This window comes from Pleurodeles waltl, chromosome 6 (assembly GCF_031143425.1).
Source record: "Pleurodeles waltl isolate 20211129_DDA chromosome 6, aPleWal1.hap1.20221129, whole genome shotgun sequence".
In the NCBI taxonomy this organism is placed as follows: Eukaryota; Metazoa; Chordata; class Amphibia; order Caudata; family Salamandridae; genus Pleurodeles; species Pleurodeles waltl.
The window spans coordinates 704933231-704954729 of record NC_090445.1 but is presented as its reverse complement, the minus strand read 5'-3'; the positions used below and the strand labels follow the sequence as shown (position 1 = coordinate 704954729).

The 21499-nt window shown below is 40.4% G+C and overlaps 1 protein-coding gene across 6 annotated transcripts in view; it reads right to left on the bottom strand.

Moving 5' to 3' along the window:
• The window catches only part of LOC138300183 (LWamide neuropeptides-like), a 342764-nt gene that overhangs the window by 83607 nt on the left and 237658 nt on the right, over positions 1 to 21499 (bottom strand). For 5 of the 6 annotated variants that reach the window (XM_069239164.1, XM_069239162.1, XM_069239168.1 and 2 more), the window contains 9 exons: positions 19803 to 19832; positions 18486 to 18515; positions 14148 to 14177; positions 13332 to 13361; positions 10885 to 10914; positions 6529 to 6558; positions 5212 to 5241; positions 874 to 903; positions 58 to 87 (listed from right to left, as the gene is read on the bottom strand). In XM_069239164.1, the coding sequence (XP_069095265.1) occupies positions 58 to 87; positions 874 to 903; positions 5212 to 5241; positions 6529 to 6558; positions 10885 to 10914; positions 13332 to 13361; positions 14148 to 14177; positions 18486 to 18515; positions 19803 to 19832 (270 nt within the window). The remainder of the gene's footprint in view (positions 1 to 57; positions 88 to 873; positions 904 to 5211; positions 5242 to 6528; positions 6559 to 10884; positions 10915 to 13331; positions 13362 to 14147; positions 14178 to 18485; positions 18516 to 19802; positions 19833 to 21499) is intronic. The other variant, XM_069239166.1, reaches the window with a different exon arrangement.

Below are 21499 nucleotides of genomic sequence, written 5' to 3'. Positions count from 1 at the left end.
CCTGGGAAGTCTTTAAAATGTTCATGAATTGATTTTCTGAGTGCATGCTGCACTTACCAGAGAGTTTGGGAGTTGAGCCTAGCAAACCTGTTAGGAAGAAAAATAACATTATATTGTTACCGCTTCCTAAGAACCTATAAATTATAACTCATGGCACTTCATTGCATACATGGCTATTATTATGCTGTGGCATTTTACACTATGTGATCTTCCTTTATGAAGAAAACATTTTGGATGTGAGGTGTAATTTTCTATTTCAAAGCCTTTTTGTAAATACAAATGTACATTTCTTCTAATGTCCATGCGTTCAAAAGGGAGCTTTTGCTCATTAGTAGTGACTCATGTCATGTTCCATAAAAATCAGGAGATTCCTTTTGGCTCTCTGCATTTCCATATTGTGGAAGCACAGACAGAGAAATCCAAGCAAGGCAGGTCGTCCTTATTTTCTACCACAAATGGGTTAACATTAGTCCAACCCCAAGTGGTAACTCTGGGAGGGGGCATCATGTGTCCCTCTTCCTGCCCACCTACCCACTGACCATGCTCTTGTCCTGTAGGGTAGGCAAATGAGTTATGATAATGATCCCCTTGTAAAGCTAAGTCTGGGGAAAAATGCTAAAACCCTGCCTGCAGTTCCAGGTTCAGGAAACAACGTTTGATCATGCACAGACCAAGTCTAGAGTCTGTGGAGCATCAGAAAAGATCTACAACGATAGCTACAACCAGGACCTTCACATGTCTTTATTCAAGTTTGTCTAATGGCCAGTCAAAATCAGAATTATTTTAGATTATGCACTCTACTCATAAGATTTATACCCCATGAGAACATAAATATGTTTGTGATTTGATTCATTCTCTGAGTCCTGCACTTACCAGGGGCTTTGCCTGTCGGGAGTTGAGTTCCTATTAGAAGGGAAAGTATTACGTATTACTACCATTGACTATAAAATCAAGAAAAATGCATTTCAATAAGTAAATGCTTTAACCTGGCCTCTGTTCACCGGTGTATTGTAACTGAGACAAATTTTGTATACTCAAGTATGAACATCAAAATGAGATTCTCGTTAAATCACTGCAATAGGGAAGTACAATTATACACTTGATCATACTTGCTGAGCATAGCAAACAACTATATGAGGACCCTTTCGATCAGAACAGCAGCCTAGAGAGAACCACCCCATATAAAAAAAGAACTGTAAATCAGAACACTCTACAAGGATGGTCACGGCTATTCCACCAGACCTGCACAAAACAGAAGAGCTTTGAACCAGGGCTTTGCCTATTTATAGAATTGTATGGTAAAATAAGATTCACTGTTTGTTGTGGAAACCACTATAACAAGATACTACAATATATACATTTTATTCATAATATTGGTATGGTAGAGGACATTTTGTTCATTTATTCTTCTGAGAATTAAACACGTTTCCCTCAAGTAAAACGTTTTTTTTATTCCCTCTGTGTTTCCATAGATCAAGCCTTTGCCTGCGAAGAACAGCAGTGCTGTATTCCGGATACAGGCGTTTTCTGCTAAAATCTGCTAATTATTCAGGATATGGTGGATTAAGAGGTAAAGGCCACATGTACACAGCTTTTTTCTCATCTGAAATGGCCTGATTCGCAGACTTGGGCCATTTGTGACAAGAAAAAATTATTTGGCAATGCACAAATCCAATTTTGCAATTCAGTAATCTCTATAACGAATCGCAAATAGGGATTGCAAATTGCAATTAGGAAGGGGCATTCCCTTCCTAACTGTGAGTCGCACTGTAGTGTGTGATTGTTTTGTGACTGTGAATGCTGTCACAAAACATTCGCAGTTAGCACCAATTTGGAATAGGTGCTAATCCATTTGCAAATGGAAAGTGGTCCCCATGGAACCCCTCCCCCTTTGTGAAGGGTAGCGAAAATATGTTTTCAGAGCAGGCATTGCTGCCTGCTCTGAAGAATGAAAAGGAAACTTTTAATTTTTGCTTTTGAAATGAGTCACGTTTTCCTCTTAGGACGACGGGCTACTTTAAAAAAAAAAAAAAACTGCTTTATTTAAAATCAGTCACAGATATGGTGGTCTGCTCCCCCCAGCAGGCCACCATCCCTGTGAGTGCAGCCATTCCCAATGGAGTCACAAATTGAGACCTAACTTATGAATATTAATGAGTTAGGTCATTTGCGACTCCAATGGGAATCACAAACAGTGTGAGGTACACTGTTGAACATATGGTTTTGCGACTTGCGAATTGCGAGTCGCAAATGAGTAAAAAATTGCGAGTGAAAAACTTCTGGGTCCTACATCTGGCCCTAAGTGAGGTAAATTCTTGATCATTAAAAACAGTAGTTCCTAATCTTCTGTCTTCTGTGGACCCCCACATAATCATTTCTGGAATATGGGGAGCCTCACTGAATCCTTTTTGGAAACAGGAGGATGAGTGATTACTAGAAGTTAGGGACCCTGTCCCAAGCATTTTTTGATGATTTGATTCCCAAAATTATACACAAAAAATACAGAAATAAGCATTCATTAAATATACAATTAAATTAAATATACAAATATAATATTTAATTCAAAAACAACTATAAAAAAAATCTCAATTTTCAGTTAAGGTTGGTTTTATAATTTCAATTGAGGACACTCACCACCCAGAATATAATCTGTTTGAGGCAATTGAAGTGTTCCCACTAATCAGTCTGAGGATACTAACTTCATGTTTAGCCTCCCATATCAAATTCCTTTATATTAACAAAATGTTTTGAAATCTTCAATTTTGCACTGTGCTTCTTTGTTTATATAGGATGCATTAATCTGTTGATATTAATTAATAATCTAAGCAGTTGCGGACCCCTCAGCAGGCTTTGCGTTTCCTGAGGGCTCCCCAGACCACAGGTGAAGAAGCACTCATGCAGATAATACAGATACCTTACAATTACACAGTGCAGGCCCTTCGGCTATGTTCTGGAACACGCCTGCTCTAAGCAAAGTAAAGTACTTCATTGGCTTGAGGGAGTACTCGCCCATCAAAGTCAGAGGTGTCCACTGGCCAGTGCTTAATTTAAGCCAATGATTGCCAATGGGGGACACCAGCACTTATTTCTTAGTGCCGGCACTTTTTTTCTACATCAAGAATTTACTGTGAGCAAAAGACATACATGGGAAAGGCGGAGGGAGGGAAGGGCAGAAAAGAGTCACAGAGGGAGAAAGCAGAAAGCTGCAGGAGTGAGCTGAAGGGGCAGGGAGTGGCTGTAAATGGATTAAAGATGACTGAGGTGGCTTTAAGATTACACTGCCTTGCTATTCTGTACTGTCACATTTAATTGCAGCAGCCTCATGTTTCACAGGAGAGCTTTGGGAACCCGCATGTTTTTATGTACAAAAATAAGCATTGCTGTAGGCTGGTAATAATATTTTGCATTGCCAGAATTTACTGTGACAATGGTTCCTGTTAATGGATTGTATGTTTGATGGACTGCTCCATCAACATGACACAACCTTGCAGCCAACGTCCACAGCTTTTTAAAATTTTCATAAACCAAATCCCAAAGTAGGCTTTTGTTTTAGAAAAAAAATAAAAAAACAATGATCTTCCTCACCATGTGAGTTTTCACCTAAAGTGTGTGGGCCATTTTGCCATTTTCACTGCCTCTTTCTGCCAGGTTTTACCTGATGGTGTCGGACAGTGAAAACTTGTGATTTCATCACCCACTGGCTAAACATCAGACAGCCCTTACTCTGTTACGCCACCTGACCAGTATGTTGGTGGCAAAGATGGAGTGGTCTCCATTGTCAACATACTGAAGGTTCACCTGCCTGTAAATGAGGGGAGTGGACCTTCAGTTTGGCGGAGAGGATAAACCATCAGCTTTACGAAAGAGCACCATCTTCCACAAGCTCTAAATTGGGCCCATAGTTTCTCGCACAGTTTTGTGTTGACAGTTGTTCTCCATTTTCATTATGATTTGATACTTCATGTTTTTTAAATTCTATCCTAAATTATACATGTTTTTCAATACATTAAAGGAACTCTATTAGATTTTTCATAGATTACATAAGCCTGTGGAGATGACAAAAATGTCTCTCATTATGACATGAAATACACAGACTTCTCTCAATCTCTGATTCCCTTCTCACCTAATATCACCGCACCTCACCCCCTTTCTTGCTTCTTTGCAAAAGACTTCAGGTCTGATATAAAATGATCGAGCAGACTGTGTTTGTTGTACAGATCCTCCTTTACAGATGCACATAATAGCACTGAGTGTCAGCGCTGCATATCTGTAAATCTGGATTCAGAACCCTTGCCTCTGTTTTCTTCATTATGCAGGCAACATCAATAAATCTTCAATGTAAACGAGTGTCAAAGTAAGATGAAGGTATCAGACCATCAAATATGGCCGAACACGATGGTGAAATGTCAAAACAAGGGAGAAAGGAGTACACTGCCTGGCATACCAGCAGAAAATTTGCCGAAATAAGTCATGTCGAATGCAAAGCTTCATAACACTCACTTCATTGGAAAGTCTTTAGTTTTCAGCATTGTTGGTGCCCTCAGTGCTGTTCATTTCTGGACACGTTTTTCAGGGTGCTTGTTCTTTAGCAATGATTTAAAACTGAAGACTTTCAACTCAAGTGAGTGCAATTATATAATACATTAACCACAATGCATCTGGGTGTTTTGTGTACGGATATGCCAGGCAGTCTACTCCATCCTCCTTTTATTATTGGCTCCTGGGTAAGTTATTGGCCTGATGAGATGTGGGATGCACCTATGCCCTGTGTGTGGTGCAGAAATATGTGAGGGTGTGAGAAGCATTTCCAGCACCCCCAAATTTTACTTGTCTACTGAAGTAGAACAAATATCCTAAAATGCTCGTTGAGAGATACACTGTATTGGCTCCAACAGTTATGGTGAACATTAAATACTTTCAACTCAAGTGAGTGGTACCATACATTACATATACAAAAATGCTTATGGGCTAATTGTACCATTTCATGCCAGGTAATGTGCTGCCTCCCCCTTCTTTGACTGTGTACAGTGTTGGCTTGCAAAACCGTTGCATAGACATGCACTGTTGTGACTGCAAGTGATAAATAAATATTCCCAATTAAATTTTAAAAACTCAAATATTGCTGGTGACAGCCTCCACTTGTCTCTATTTATTCCTGGGAAATCTTTAAAATGTTCTTGAATTGATTTTATGACTGCATGCTGCACTTACCAGAGAGTTTGGGAGTTGAGCCTAGCAAACCTGTTAGGAAGAAAAATAACATTATATTGTTAACGCTTCCTAAGAACCTATAAATTAAAACTCTGGCACTTCATTGCATACATGGCTATTATTATGCTGTGGCATTTTATACTATGGCCCTCATTCCTACATTGGCGGGCGACGGTTGCCGTCCGCCATGCGGGAACCTCCAATCTGCTGCCATACGGTCAAAAGACCGCTGGCGGCATTCCGACCTTCCCGCTGGACCAGTGGGTGCTAACAATGTTAGCGCCCGCCGGCCCAGCGGGAAGGGGGCCTGCAACATTGAATCCGGCTCCGAATGGAGCCGGCGGTGTTGCAGGTGTGTGACGGGTGCAGTTGCACCCGTCGCGCTTTTCACTGTCTGCTAGGCCGACAGTAAAAAGCAGGCTGGGGCCCTGGTAGGGGGCCCCTGGACACCCGTACCCGCCAGCCTCTTCCTGGCGGTGTAAACCGCCAGAAACAGGCTGGCGGGAAGGGGGTCTAACCCGGTTTTCTGACCGCGGCTTTACTGCCGCGGTCAGAATGGGCAGGGAAGCACCGCCAGCCTGTTGGCAGTGCTTCCTTCATTTTAGCCCTGGCGGTCTCAGATTGCCAGGGTTAGAATGACCCCCTATGTGATCTTCCTTTATGAAGAAAACATTTTGGATGTGAGGTGTAATTTTCTATTTCAAAGCCCTTTTGTAAATACAAAAGTACATTTCTTCTAATGCCCATGCATTCAAAAGGGAGCTTTTGCTCTTTGGTAGTGACTCATGTCATGTTTCATAAAAATGAGGAGATTCCTTTTGGCTTTCTGCGTTTCCATATTGTGGAAGCACAGACAGAGAAATCCAAGCAAGGCAGGTCGTCCTTATTTTCTACCACACATGGGTTAACATTAGTCCAACCCCAAGTGGTAACTCTGGGAGGGGGCATCGTGTGTCCCTCTTCCTGCCCACCTACCCACAGACCATACTGTTGTCCTGTAGGGTAGGCAAATGAGTTATGATAATGATCCCCTTGTAAAGCTAAGTCTGGGGAAAAATGCTAAAACCCTGCCTGAAGTTCCAGGTTCAGGAAACAACGTTTGATCATGCACAGACCAAGTCTAGAGTCTGTGGAGCATCAGAAAAGATCTACAACGATAGCTACAACCAGGACCTTCACATGTCTTTATTCAAGTTTGTCTAATGGCCAGTCAAAATCAGAATTATTTTAGATTATGCACTCTACTCATTAGATTTATACCCCATGAGAACATAAATATGTTTGTGATTTGATTCATTCTCTGTGTCCTGCACTTACCAGGGGCTTTGCCTGTCGGGAGTTGAGTTCCTATTAGAAGGGAAAGTATTACTTATTACTACCATTGACTATAAAATCAAGAAAAATGCATTTCAATAATTAAATGCTTTAACCTGGCCTCTGTTCACCAGTGTATTGTAACTGAGCCAGATTTTGTATACTCAAGTATGAACATGAAAATTAGATTCTCCATAAATCACTGCAATAGGGAAGTACAATTATACACTTGATCATGCTTGCTGAGCATAGCAAACAACTGTATTAGGTCCCTTTCGATCAGAACAGCAGCCTAGAGAGAACCACCCCATATAAATCCACCCCATATAAAAAAGAACTGTAAATCAGAACACTCTACAAAGATGGTCACGGATATTCCACCAGACATGCACAAAACAGAAGAGCTTTGAACCAGGGCTGTGGCTATTTATAGAATTGTATGGTCAAATAAGATTCACTGTTTGTTGTAGAAACCACTATAACAAGATACTACAATATATACATTTTATTCATAATATTGGTATGGTAGAGGAAATTTTGTTCATGTATTCTTCTGAGAATTAAACATGTTTCCCTCAAGTAAAACGTTTTTTTTATTCCCTCTGTGTTTCCATAGATCAAGCCTTTGCCTGCGAAGAACAGCAGTGCTGTATTCCGGATACAGGCGTTTTCTGCTAAAATCTGCTAATTATTCAGGATATGTTGGATTAAGAAGTAAAGGCCACATGTACACAGCTTTTTTCTCATCGGAAATGGCCTGATTCGCAGACTTGGGCCATTTGTGACAAGAAAAAAATCATTTGGCAATGCACAAATCCAATTTTGCAATTCAGTAATCTCTATAACGAATCGCAAATAGTGTTTGCAAATTGCAATTAGGAAGGGGCATTCCCTTCCTAACTGTGAGTCGCACTGCAGTGTGTGATTATTTTGTGACTGTGAATGCTGTCACAAAACATTCACAGTTAGCACCAATTTGGAATAGGTGCTAATCCATTTGCAAATGGAAAGTGGTCCCCATGGAACCCCTTCCCCTATGTGAAGGGTAGCGAAAATATGTTTTCAGACCAGGCATTTCTGCCTGCTCTGAAGAATGAAAAGGAAACTTTACATTTTGCTTTTGAAATGCGTCCCGTTTTCCTCTTAGGACGACGGGCTACTTAAAAAAAAAAAAAACACTGCTTTATTTAAAAACAGTCACAGATATGGTGGTCTGCTCCCCCCAGCAGGCCACCATCCCTGTGAATGCAGCCATTCCCAATGGAGTCACAAATTGAGACCTAACTTATAAATATTAATGAGGTAGGTCATTTGCGACTCCAATGGGAATCACAAACAGTGTGAGGTACACTGTTGAACATATGGTTTTGCGACTTGCGAATTGCGAGTCGCAAATGAGTAAAAAATTGCGAGTGAAAAACTTCTGGGTCCTACATCTGGCCCTAAGTGAGGTAAATTCTTGATCATTAAAAACAGTAGTTCCTAATCTTCTTTCTTCTGTGCACCCCCACATAATCATTTCTGGAATATGGGGAGCCTCACTGAATCCTTTTTGGAAACAGGAGGATGAGTGATTACTGGAAGTCAGGGACCCTGTCCCAAGCATTTTTTGATGATTTGATTCACAAAATAATACACAAAAAATACAAAACCAAGCATTCATTAAATATACAATTAAATTAAATATACAAATATAATATTTAATTCAAAAACAACTATAAAAAAAAATCTCAATTTTGAGTTAAGGGGCTTTTATAATTTCAATCGAGGACACTCACCACCCAGAATATAATCTGTTTGAGGCAATTGCAGTGTTCCCACTAATCAGTCTGAGGATACTAACTTAATTTTTAGCCTCCAATATCAAATTCCTTTATATTAACAAAATGTTTTGAAATCTTCAGTTTTGCACTGTGCTTCTTTGTTTATATAGGATACATTAATCTGTTGATATTATTTAATAATCTAAGCAGTCGCAGACCCCTCAGCAGGCTTTGCATTCCCTCATGGCTCCCCAGACCACAGGTGAAGAAGCACTCATGTAGATAATACAGATACCTCACAATTACACAGTGCAGGCCCCTCTGCTATGTTCTGGAACACGCCTGCTCTAAGCAAAGTAAAGTACTTCATTGGCTTGAGGGAGTACTCGCCCATCAAAGTCAGAGGTGTCCACTGGCCAGTGCTTAATTTAAGCCAATGCTTGCCAATGTGGGACACCAGCACTTATTTCTTAGGGCCGGCACTTTTTTTCTACATCACGAATTTACTGTGAGCAAAAGACATATATGGGAAAGACGGAGGAAGGGAAGGGCAGAAAAGAGTCACAGAGGGAGAAAGCAGAAAGCTGCAGGAGTGAGCTGAAGGGGCAGGGAGTGGCTGTAAATGGATTAAAGAGGACTGAGGTGGCTTTAAGATTACACTGCCTTGCTATTCTGTACTGTCACATTTAATTGCAGCAGCATCATGTTTCACAGGAGAGCTTTGGGAACCTGCATGATTTTATGTACAAAAATAAGCATTGCTGCAGGCTAGTAATAATCTTTTGCATTGCCAGAATTTACTGTGACAGTGGTTCCTGTTAATGGATTGTATGTTTGATGGACTGCTCCATCAACATAACACAACCTTGCAGCCAACGTTCACAGCTTTTTAAAAGTTTCATAAACCAAATCCCAAAGTAGGCTTTTGTTTTAGAAAAAAAAAAAAAAAAAACAATGATCTTCCTCACCATGCAACTTTTCACCTATAGTGCGTGGGGCATTTTGCCATTTTCACTGCCTCTTTCTGCCAGGTTTTACCTGATGGTGTCGGACAGTGAAATCTTGTTATTTCATTGCCCACTGGCTAAACATCAGACAGCCCTTACTCTGTTACGCCACCTGACCAGTATGTTGGTGGCAAAGATGGAGTGGTCTCCATTGTCAACATACTGAAGGTTCACCTGCCTGTAAATGAGGGGAGTGGACCTTCAGTTTGGCGGAGAGGATACACCATCAGCTTTACGAAAGAGCACCATCTTCCACAAGCTCTAAATTGGGCCCATAGTTTCTCGCACAGTTTTGTGTTGACAGTTGTTCTCCATTTTCATTATGATGTGATTCTTCATGTTTTTTAAATTCTATCCTAAATTATACATGTTTTTCAATACATTAAAGGAACTCTATTAGATTTTTCATAGATTACATAAGTCTGTGGAGATGGCAAAAATGTCTCTCGTTATGACATAAAATACACAGACTTCTCTCACTCACTGATTCCCTTCTCACTTAATATCACCGCACCTCACCGCTTTCTTGCTTCTATTCAAAGGACTTAAGGTCTGATATAAAATGATCAATCAGAATGTGCTTGTTGTACAGATCCTCCTTTACAGATGCACATAATAGCACTGAGTGTCAGCGCTGCATATCTGTATATCTGGATTCAGACCCCTTGCCTCTGTTTTCTTCATTAGGCAGGCAACAGCAATAAATCTTCAATGTAAATGAGTGTCAAAGTAAGATGAAGGTATGAGACCAACAATTATGGCTGAAAACAATGGTGTGATGTAAAAACAAGGGGGAAAGGAGTACACTGCCTGGTATACCAGCAGATAATTTGCCCAAATAAGTTATGTCGAATGCAGACCTTCATAACACTCACTTCATTGGAAAGTCTTTAGTTTTCAGCATTGTTGGTGCCCTCAGTGCTTTGCATTTCTGGACAAGTTTTTCAGGATGCTTGTTCTTTAGTATTAGTTTAAAACTGAAGACTTTCAATTCAAGTGAGTCTAATTATTATATACTACATTAACCACAATGCATCTAGGTGTCTTGTGTGCGGGTATGCCAGGCAGTGTACTCCATCCTCCTTTTATTATTGGCTCCTGGGTAAGTTATTGGCCTGATGAGATGTGGGATGCACCTATGCTCTGTGCGTGGTGCAGAAAGTTGCGAGGGTGTGAGCAGCATTTCCAGCATCCCCAAATTTGACTTGTCTACTGAAGTAGAACAAATATCCTAAAATGCTTGTTGAGAGATACACAGTATTGGCTGCACCAGAAATGGTGAACATTAAATACTTTCAACTCAAGTGAGTGGTACCATACATTACATATACTAAAAGGCTTATGGGCTAATTGTACCATTTCATGCCATGTAATGAGCTGCCTCCCCCTTCTCTGACTGTGTACAGTGTTGGCCTGCAAAACCATTGCATAGACATGCACTGTTGTGTCTGCAAGTGCAAAATAAATATTCCCAATCAAATTTAAAAAACTCAAATATTGATGTCAACAGCCTCCACTTGTCTCTATTTATTCTTGGGAAATCTTTAACATGTTCTTGAATTGATTTTCTGACTGCATGCTGCACTTACCAGAGGGTTTGGGAGTTGAGACTAGCAAACCTGTTAGGAAGAAAAATAACATTATATTGTTAACGCTTCCTAAGAACCTATAAATAATAACTCATGGCACTTCATTGCATACATGGCTATTATTATGCTGTGGCATTTTATACTATTTGATCTTCCTTTATGAAGAAAACATTTTGGATGTCAGAGGTGTCCACTGGCCAGTGCTTAATTTAAGCCAATGATTGCCAATGGGGGACACCAGCACTTATTTCTTAGGGCCGGCACTTTTTTCTACATCAAGAGTTTACTGTGAGCAAAAGACATATATGGGAAGACGGAGGAAGGGAAGGGCAGAAAAGAGTCACAGAGGGAGAAAGCAGAAAGCTGCAGGAGTGAGCTGAAGGGGCAGGGAGTGGCTGTAAAATGGATTAAAGAGGACTGAGGTGGCTTTAAGATTACACTGCCTTGCTATTCTGTACTGGCACATTTGATTGCAGCAGCCTCATGTTTCACAGGAGAGCTTTGGGAACCCGCATGTTTTTATGTAAAAAATAAGCACTGCTGCAGGCTGGTAATAATCTTTTGCATTGCCAGAATTTACTGTGACAGTGGTTCCTGTTAATGGATTGTATGTTTGATGGACTGCTCCATCAACATGACACAACCTTGCAGCCAACGTTCACAGCTTTTTAAAATTTTCATAAACCAAATCCCAAAGTAGGCTTTTGTTTTAGAACAAAACAAAAAAAAACAATTATCTTCCTCGCCATGCGACTTTTCACCTATAGCATGTGGGGCATTTTGCCATTTTCAGTGCCTCTCACTGCCAGGTTTTACCTGATGGTGTCGGACAGTGAAATCTTGTTATTTCATCGCCCACTGGCTATACATCAGACAGCCCTTACTCTGTTACGCCACCTGACCAGTATGTTGGTGACAAAGATGGAGTGGTCTCCATTGTCAACATACTGAAGGTTCACCTGCCTGTAAATGAGGAGAGTGGACCTTCAGTGTGGCGGAGAGGGTACACCATCAGCTTTACGAAAGAGCAATATCTTTCACAAGCTCTAAATTGTGCCGATAGCTTCTTGCACAGTTTTGTGTTGACAGTTGTTCTCCATTTTCATTATGATGTGATTCTTCATGTTTTTTAAATTCTATCCTAAATTATACATGTTTTTCAGTACATTAAAGGAATTCATTATGATGTGATTCTTCATGTTTTTTAAATTCTATCCTAAATTATACATGTTTTTCAGTACATTAAAGGAATTCTATTAGATTTTTCATAGATTACATAAGCCTGAGGAGATGGCAAAAATGTCTCTCGTTATGACATAAAATACACAGACTTCTCTCAATAACTGATTCCCTTCTCACCTAATATCACCGCACCTCACCCCCTTTCTTGCTTCTTTTCAAAAGACTTCAGGTCTGATATGAAATGACCGAGCAGAATGTGTTTGTTGTACAGATCCTCCTTTACAGATGCACATAATAGCACTGAGTGTCAGCGCTGCATATCTGTATCTCTAGATTCAGACCCCTTGCCTCTGTTTTCTTCATTAGGCAGGCAACAGCAATAAATCTTCAATGTAAATGAGTGTCAAAGTAAGATGAAGGTATGAGACCAACAATTATGGCTGAAAACAATGGTGTAATGTCAAAACAAGGGAGAAAGGAGTACACTGCCTAGCATACCAGCAGAAAATTTGCTGAAATAAGTCATGTCGAATGCAAAGCTTCATAACACTAACTTCATTGGAAAGTCTTTAGTTTTCAGCATTGTTGGTGCCCTCAGTGCTGTTCATTTCTGGACACGTTTTTCAGGATGCTTGTTCTTTAGTAATGGTTTAAAACTGAAGACTTTCAACTCAAGTGAGTGTAATTATATACTACATTAACCACAATGCATCTGGGTGTTTTGTGTACGGGTATGCCAGGCAGTCTACTCCATCCTCCTTTTAGTATTGGCTCCTGGGTAAGTTATTGGCCTGATGAGATGTGGGATGCGCCTATGCTCTGTGCGTGGTGCAGAACTTTGCGAGGGAGTGAGCAGCATTTCCAGCACCCCCAAATTTTACTTGTCTACTGAAGTAGAACAAATATCCTAAAATGCTCGTTGAGAGATACACAGTATTGGCTGCACCAGAAATGGTGTACATTAAATACCTTCAACTCAAGTGAGTGGTACCATACATTACATATACTAAAATGCTTATGGGCTAATTGTACAATTTCATGCCAGGTAATGTGCTGCCTCCCCCTTCTATGACTGTGTACAGTGTTGAATTGCAAAACCATTGCATAGACATGCACTGTTGTGTCTGCAAGTGCTAAATAAATATTCTCAATTACATTTAAAAAACTCAAATATTGCTGTTGACAGCCTCCACTTGTCTCTATTTATTCCTGGGAAGTCTTTAAAATGTTCATGAATTGATTTTCTGAGTGCATGCTGCACTTACCAGAGAGTTTGGGAGTTGAGCCTAGCAAACCTGTTAGGAAGAAAAATAACATTATATTGTTACCGCTTCCTAAGAACCTATAAATTATAACTCATGGCACTTCATTGCATACATGGCTATTATTATGCTGTGGCATTTTACACTATGTGATCTTCCTTTATGAAGAAAACATTTTGGATGTGAGGTGTAATTTTCCATTTCAAAGCCTTTTTGTAAATACAAATGTACATTTCTTCTAATGTCCATGCGTTCAAAAGGGAGCTTTTGCTCATTAGTAGTGACTCATGTCATGTTCCATAAAAATCAGGAGATTCCTTTTGGCTCTCTGCATTTCCATATTGTGGAAGCACAGACAGAGAAATCCAAGCAAGGCAGGTCGTCCTTATTTTCTACCACAAATGGGTTAACATTAGTCCAACCCCAAGTGGTAACTCTGGGAGTGGGCATCGTGTGTCCCTCTTCCTGCCCACCTACCCACTGACCATGCTCTTGTCCTGTAGGGTAGGCAAATGAGTTATGATAATGATCCCCTTGTAAAGCTAAGTCTGGGGAAAAATGCTAAAACCCTGCCTGCAGTTCCAGGTTCAGGAAACAACGTTTGATCATGCACAGACCAAGTCTAGAGTCTGTGGAGCATCAGAAAAGATCTACAACGATAGCTACAACCAGGACCTTCACATGTCTTTATTCAAGTTTGTCTAATGGCCAGTCAAAATCAGAATTATTTTAGATTATGCACTCTACTCATAAGATTTATACCCCATGAGAACATAAATATGTTTGTGATTTGATTCATTCTCTGAGTCCTGCACTTACCAGGGGCTTTGCCTGTCGGGAGTTGAGTTCCTATTAGAAGGGAAAGTATTACGTATTACTACCATTGACTATAAAATCAAGAAAAATGCATTTCAATAAGTAAATGCTTTAACCTGGCCTCTGTTCACCGGTGTATTGTAACTGAGACAAATTTTGTATACTCAAGTATGAACATCAAAATGAGATTCTCGTTAAATCACTGCAATAGGGAAGTACAATTATACACTTGATCATACTTGCTGAGCATAGCAAACAACTATATGAGGACCCTTTCGATCAGAACAGCAGCCTAGAGAGAACCACCCCATATAAAAAAAGAACTGTAAATCAGAACACTCTACAAGGATGGTCACGGCTATTCCACCAGACCTGCACAAAACAGAAGAGCTTTGAACCAGGGCTTTGCCTATTTATAGAATTGTATGGTAAAATAAGATTCACTGTTTGTTGTGGAAACCACTATAACAAGATACTACAATATATACATTTTATTCATAATATTGGTATGGTAGAGGACATTTTGTTCATTTATTCTTCTGAGAATTAAACACGTTTCCCTCAAGTAAAACGTTTTTTTTATTCCCTCTGTGTTTCCATAGATCAAGCCTTTGCCTGCGAAGAACAGCAGTGCTGTATTCCGGATACAGGCGTTTTCTGCTAAAATCTGCTAATTATTCAGGATATGGTGGATTAAGAGGTAAAGGCCACATGTACACAGCTTTTTTCTCATCTGAAATGGCCTGATTCGCAGACTTGGGCCATTTGTGACAAGAAAAAATTATTTGGCAATGCACAAATCCAATTTTGCAATTCAGTAATCTCTATAACGAATCGCAAATAGGGATTGCAAATTGCAATTAGGAAGGGGCATTCCCTTCCTAACTGTGAGTCGCACTGTAGTGTGTGATTGTTTTGTGACTGTGAATGCTGTCACAAAACATTCGCAGTTAGCACCAATTTGGAATAGGTGCTAATCCATTTGCAAATGGAAAGTGGTCCCCATGGAACCCCTCCCCCTTTGTGAAGGGTAGCGAAAATATGTTTTCAGAGCAGGCATTGCTGCCTGCTCTGAAGAATGAAAAGGAAACTTTTAATTTTTGCTTTTGAAATGAGTCACGTTTTCCTCTTAGGACGACGGGCTACTTTAAAAAAAAAAAAAAACTGCTTTATTTAAAATCAGTCACAGATATGGTGGTCTGCTCCCCCCAGCAGGCCACCATCCCTGTGAGTGCAGCCATTCCCAATGGAGTCACAAATTGAGACCTAACTTATGAATATTAATGAGTTAGGTCATTTGCGACTCCAATGGGAATCACAAACAGTGTGAGGTACACTGTTGAACATATGGTTTTGCGACTTGCGAATTGCGAGTCGCAAATGAGTAAAAAATTGCGAGTGAAAAACTTCTGGGTCCTACATCTGGCCCTAAGTGAGGTAAATTCTTGATCATTAAAAACAGTAGTTCCTAATCTTCTGTCTTCTGTGGACCCCCACATAATCATTTCAAGAATATGGGGAGCCTCACTGAATCCTTTTTGGAAACAGGAGGATGAGTGATTACTAGAAGTTAGGGACCCTGTCCCAAGCATTTTTTGATGATTTGATTCCCAAAATTATACACAAAAAATACAGAAACAAGCATTCATTAAATATACAATTAAATTAAATATACAAATATAATATTTAATTCAAAAACAACTATAAAAAAAATCTCAATTTTCAGTTAAGGTTAGTTTTATAATTTCAATTGAGGACACTCACCACCCAGAATATAATCTGTTTGAGGCAATTGAAGTGTTCCCACTAATCAGTCTGAGGATACTAACTTCATGTTTAGCCTCCCATATCAAATTCCTTTATATTAACAAAATGTTTTGAAATCTTCAATTTTGCACTGTGCTTCTTTGTTTATATAGGATGCATTAATCTGTTGATATTAATTAATAATCTAAGCAGTCGCGGACCCCTCAGCAGGCTTTGCGTTTCCTGAGGGCTCCCCAGACCACAGGTGAAGAAGCACTCATGCAGATAATACAGATACCTCACAATTACACAGTGCAGGCCCTTCGGCTATGTTCTGGAACACGCCTGCTCTAAGCAAAGTAAAGTACTTCATTGGCTTGAGGGAGTACTCGCCCATCAAAGTCAGAGGTGTCCACTGGCCAGTGCTTAATTTAAGCCAATGATTGCCAATGGGGGACACCAGCACTTATTTCTTAGTGCCGGCACTTTTTTTCTACATCAAGAATTTACTGTGAGCAAAAGACATACATGGGAAAGGCGGAGGGAGGGAAGGGCAGAAAAGAGTCACAGAGGGAGAAAGCAGAAAGCTGCAGGAGTGAGCTGAAGGGGCAGGGAGTGGCTGTAAATGGATTAAAGATGACTGAGGTGGCTTTAAGATTACACTGCCTTGCTATTCTGTACTGTCACATTTAATTGCAGCAGCCTCATGTTTCACAGGAGAGCTTTGGGAACCCGCATGTTTTTATGTACAAAAATAAGCATTGCTGTAGGCTGGTAATAATCTTTTGCATTGCCAGAATTTACTGTGACAATGGTTCCTGTTAATGGATTGTATGTTTGATGGACTGCTCCATCAACATGACACAACCTTGCAGCCAACGTCCACAGCTTTTTAAAATTTTCATAAACCAAATCCCAAAGTAGGCTTTTGTTTTAGAAAAAAAATAAAAAAACAATGATCTTCCTCACCATGTGAGTTTTCACCTAAAGTGTGTGGGCCATTTTGCCATTTTCACTGCCTCTTTCTGCCAGGTTTTACCTGATGGTGTCGGACAGTGAAAACTTGTGATTTCATCACCCACTGGCTAAACATCAGACAGCCCTTACTCTGTTACGCCACCTGACCAGTATGTTGGTGGCAAAGATGGAGTGGTCTCCATTGTCAACATACTGAAGGTTCACCTGCCTGTAAATGAGGGGAGTGGACCTTCAGTTTGGCGGAGAGGATAAACCATCAGCTTTACGAAAGAGCACCATCTTCCACAAGCTCTAAATTGGGCCCATAGTTTCTCGCACAGTTTTGTGTTGACAGTTGTTCTCCATTTTCATTATGATTTGATACTTCATGTTTTTTAAATTCTATCCTAAATTATACATGTTTTTCAATACATTAAAGGAACTCTATTAGATTTTTCATAGATTACATAAGCCTGTGGAGATGACAAAAATGTCTCTCATTATGACATGAAATACACAGACTTCTCTCAATCTCTGATTCCCTTCTCACCTAATATCACCGCACCTCACCCCCTTTCTTGCTTCTTTGCAAAAGACTTCAGGTCTGATATAAAATGATCGAGCAGACTGTGTTTGTTGTACAGATCCTCCTTTACAGATGCACATAATAGCACTGAGTGTCAGCGCTGCATATCTGTAAATCTGGATTCAGAACCCTTGCCTCTGTTTTCTTCATTAGGCAGGCAACATCAATAAATCTTCAATGTAAACGAGTGTCAAAGTAAGATGAAGGTATCAGACCATCAAATATGGCCGAACACGATGGTGAAATGTCAAAACAAGGGAGAAAGGAGTACACTGCCTGGCATACCAGCAGAAAATTTGCCGAAATAAGTCATGTCGAATGCAAAGCTTCATAACACTCACTTCATTGGAAAGTCTTTAGTTTTCAGCATTGTTGGTGCCCTCAGTGCTGTTCATTTCTGGACACGTTTTTCAGGGTGCTTGTTCTTTAGCAATGATTTAAAACTGAAGACTTTCAACTCAAGTGAGTGCAATTATATAATACATTAACCACAATGCATCTGGGTGTTTTGTGTACGGATATGCCAGGCAGTCTACTCCATCCTCCTTTTATTATTGGCTCCTGGGTAAGTTATTGGCCTGATGAGATGTGGGATGCACCTATGCTCTGTGTGTGGTGCAGAAATATGTGAGGGTGTGAGAAGCATTTCCAGCACCCCCAAATTTTACTTGTCTACTGAAGTAGAACAAATATCCTAAAATGCTCGTTGAGAGATACACTGTATTGGCTCCAACAGTTATGGTGAACATTAAATACTTTCAACTCAAGTGAGTGGTACCATACATTACATATACAAAAATGCTTATGGGCTAATTGTACCATTTCATGCCAGGTAATGTGCTGCCTCCCCCTTCTTTGACTGTGTACAGTGTTGGCTTGCAAAACCGTTGCATAGACATGCACTGTTGTGTCTGCAAGTGCTAAATAAATATTCCCAATTAAATTTTAAAAACTCAAATATTGCTGGTGACAGCCTCCACTTGTCTCTATTTATTCCTGGGAAATCTTTAAAATGTTCTTGAATTGATTTTATGACTGCATGCTGCACTTACCAGAGAGTTTGGGAGTTGAGCCTAGCAAACCTGTTAGGAAGAAAAATAACATTATATTGTTAACGCTTCCTAAGAACCTATAAATTAAAACTCTGGCACTTCATTGCATACATGGCTATTATTATGCTGTGGCATTTTATACTATGGCCCTCATTCCTACATTGGCGGGCGACGGTTGCCGTCCGCCATGCGGGAACCTCCAATCTGCTGCCATACGGTCAAAAGACCGCTGGCGGCATTCCGACCTTCCCGCTGGACCAGTGGGTGCTAACAATGTTAGCGCCCGCCGGCCCAGCGGGAAGGGGGCCTGCAACATTGAATCCGGCTCCGAATGGAGCCGGCGGTGTTGCAGGTGTGTGACGGGTGCAGTTGCACCCGTCGCGCTTTTCACTGTCTGCTAGGCCGACAGTAAAAAGCAGGCTGGGGCCCTGGTAGGGGGCCCCTGGACACCCGTACCCGCCAGCCTCTTCCTGGTGGTGTAAACCGCCAGAAACAGGCTGGCGGGAAGGGGGTCTAACCCGGTTTTCTGACCGCGGCTTTACTGCCGCGGTCAGAATGGGCAGGGAAGCACCGCCAGCCTGTTGGCAGTGCTTCCTTCATTTTAGCCCTGGCGGTCTCAGATTGCCAGGGTTAGAATGACCCCCTATGTGATCTTCCTTTATGAAGAAAACATTTTGGATGTGAGGTGTAATTTTCTATTTCAAAGCCCTTTTGTAAATACAAAAGTACATTTCTTCTAATGCCCATGCATTCAAAAGGGAGCTTTTGCTCTTTGGTAGTGACTCATGTCATGTTTCATAAAAATGAGGAGATTCCTTTTGGCTTTCTGCGTTTCCATATTGTGGAAGCACAGACAGAGAAATCCAAGCAAGGCAGGTCGTCCTTATTTTCTACCACACATGGGTTAACATTAGTCCAACCCCAAGTGGTAACTCTGGGAGGGGGCATCGTGTGTCCCTCTTCCTGCCCACCTACCCACAGACCATACTGTTGTCCTGTAGGGTAGGCAAATGAGTTATGATAATGATCCCCTTGTAAAGCTAAGTCTGGGGAAAAATGCTAAAACCCTGCCTGAAGTTCCAGGTTCAGGAAACAACGTTTGATCATGCACAGACCAAGTCTAGAGTCTGTGGAGCATCAGAAAAGATCTACAACGATAGCTACAACCAGGACCTTCACATGTCTTTATTCAAGTTTGTCTAATGGCCAGTCAAAATCAGAATTATTTTAGATTATGCACTCTACTCATTAGATTTATACCCCATGAGAACATAAATATGTTTGTGATTTGATTCATTCTCTGTGTCCTGCACTTACCAGGGGCTTTGCCTGTCGGGAGTTGAGTTCCTATTAGAAGGGAAAGTATTACTTATTACTACCATTGACTATAAAATCAAGAAAAATGCATTTCAATAATTAAATGCTTTAACCTGGCCTCTGTTCACCAGTGTATTGTAACTGAGCCAGATTTTGTATACTCAAGTATGAACATGAAAATTAGATTCTCCATAAATCACTGCAATAGGGAAGTACAATTATACACTTGATCATGCTTGCTGAGCATAGCAAACAACTGTATTAGGTCCCTTTCGATCAGAACAGCAGCCTAGAGAGAACCACCCCATATAAATCCACCCCATATAAAAAAGAACTGTAAATCAGAACACTCTACAAAGATGGTCACGGATATTCCACCAGACCTGCACAAAACAGAAGAGCTTTGAACCAGGGCTGTGGCTATTTATAGAATTGTATGGTCAAATAAGATTCACTGTTTGTTGTAGAAACCACTATAACAAGATACTACAATATATTGTATACATTTTATTCATAATATTGGTATGGTAGAGGAAATTTTGTTCATGTATTCTTCTGAGAATTAAACATGTTTCCCTCAAGTAAAACGTTTTTTTTATTCCCTCTGTGTTTCCATAGATCAAGCCTTTGCCTGCGAAGAACAGCAGTGCTGTATTCCGGATACAGGCGTTTTCTGCTAAAATCTGCTAATTATTCAGGATATGTTGGATTAAGAAGTAAAGGCCACATGTACACAGCTTTTTTCTCATCGGAAATGGCCTGATTCGCAGACTTGGGCCATTTGTGACAAGAAAAAAATCATTTGGCAATGCACAAATCCAATTTTGCAATTCAGTAATCTCTATAACGAATCGCAAATAGTGTTTGCAAATTGCAATTAGGAAGGGGCATTCCCTTCCTAACTGTGAGTCGCACTGCAGTGTGTGATTATTTTGTGACTGTGAATGCTGTCACAAAACATTCACAGTTAGCACCAATTTGGAATAGGTGCTAATCCATTTGCAAATGGAAAGTGGTCCCCATGGAACCCCTTCCCCTTTGTGAAGGGTAGCGAAAATATGTTTTCAGACCAGGCATTTCTGCCTGCTCTGAAGAATGAAAAGGAAACTTTACATTTTGCTTTTGAAATGCGTCCCGTTTTCCTCTTAGGACGACGGGCTACTTAAAAAAAAAAAAAACACTGCTTTATTTAAAAACAGTCACAGATATGGTGGTCTGCTCCCCCCAGCAGGCCACCATCCCTGTGAATGCAGCCATTCCCAATGGAGTCACAAATTGAGACCTAACTTATAAATATTAATGAGGTAGGTCATTTGCGACTCCAATGGGAATCACAAACAGTGTGAGGTACACTGTTGAACATATGGTTTTGCGACTTGCGAATTGCGAGTCGCAAATGAGTAAAAAATTGCGAGTGAAAAACTTCTGGGTCCTACATCTGGCCCTAAGTGAGGTAAATTCTTGATCATTAAAAACAGTAGTTCCTAATCTTCTTTCTTCTGTGCACCCCCACATAATCATTTCTGGAATATGGGGAGCCTCACTGAATCCTTTTTGGAAACAGGAGGATGAGTGATTACTGGAAGTCAGGGACCCTGTCCCAAGCATTTTTTGATGATTTGATTCACAAAATAATACACAAAAAATACAAAACCAAGCATTCATTAAATATACAATTAAATTAAATATACAAATAT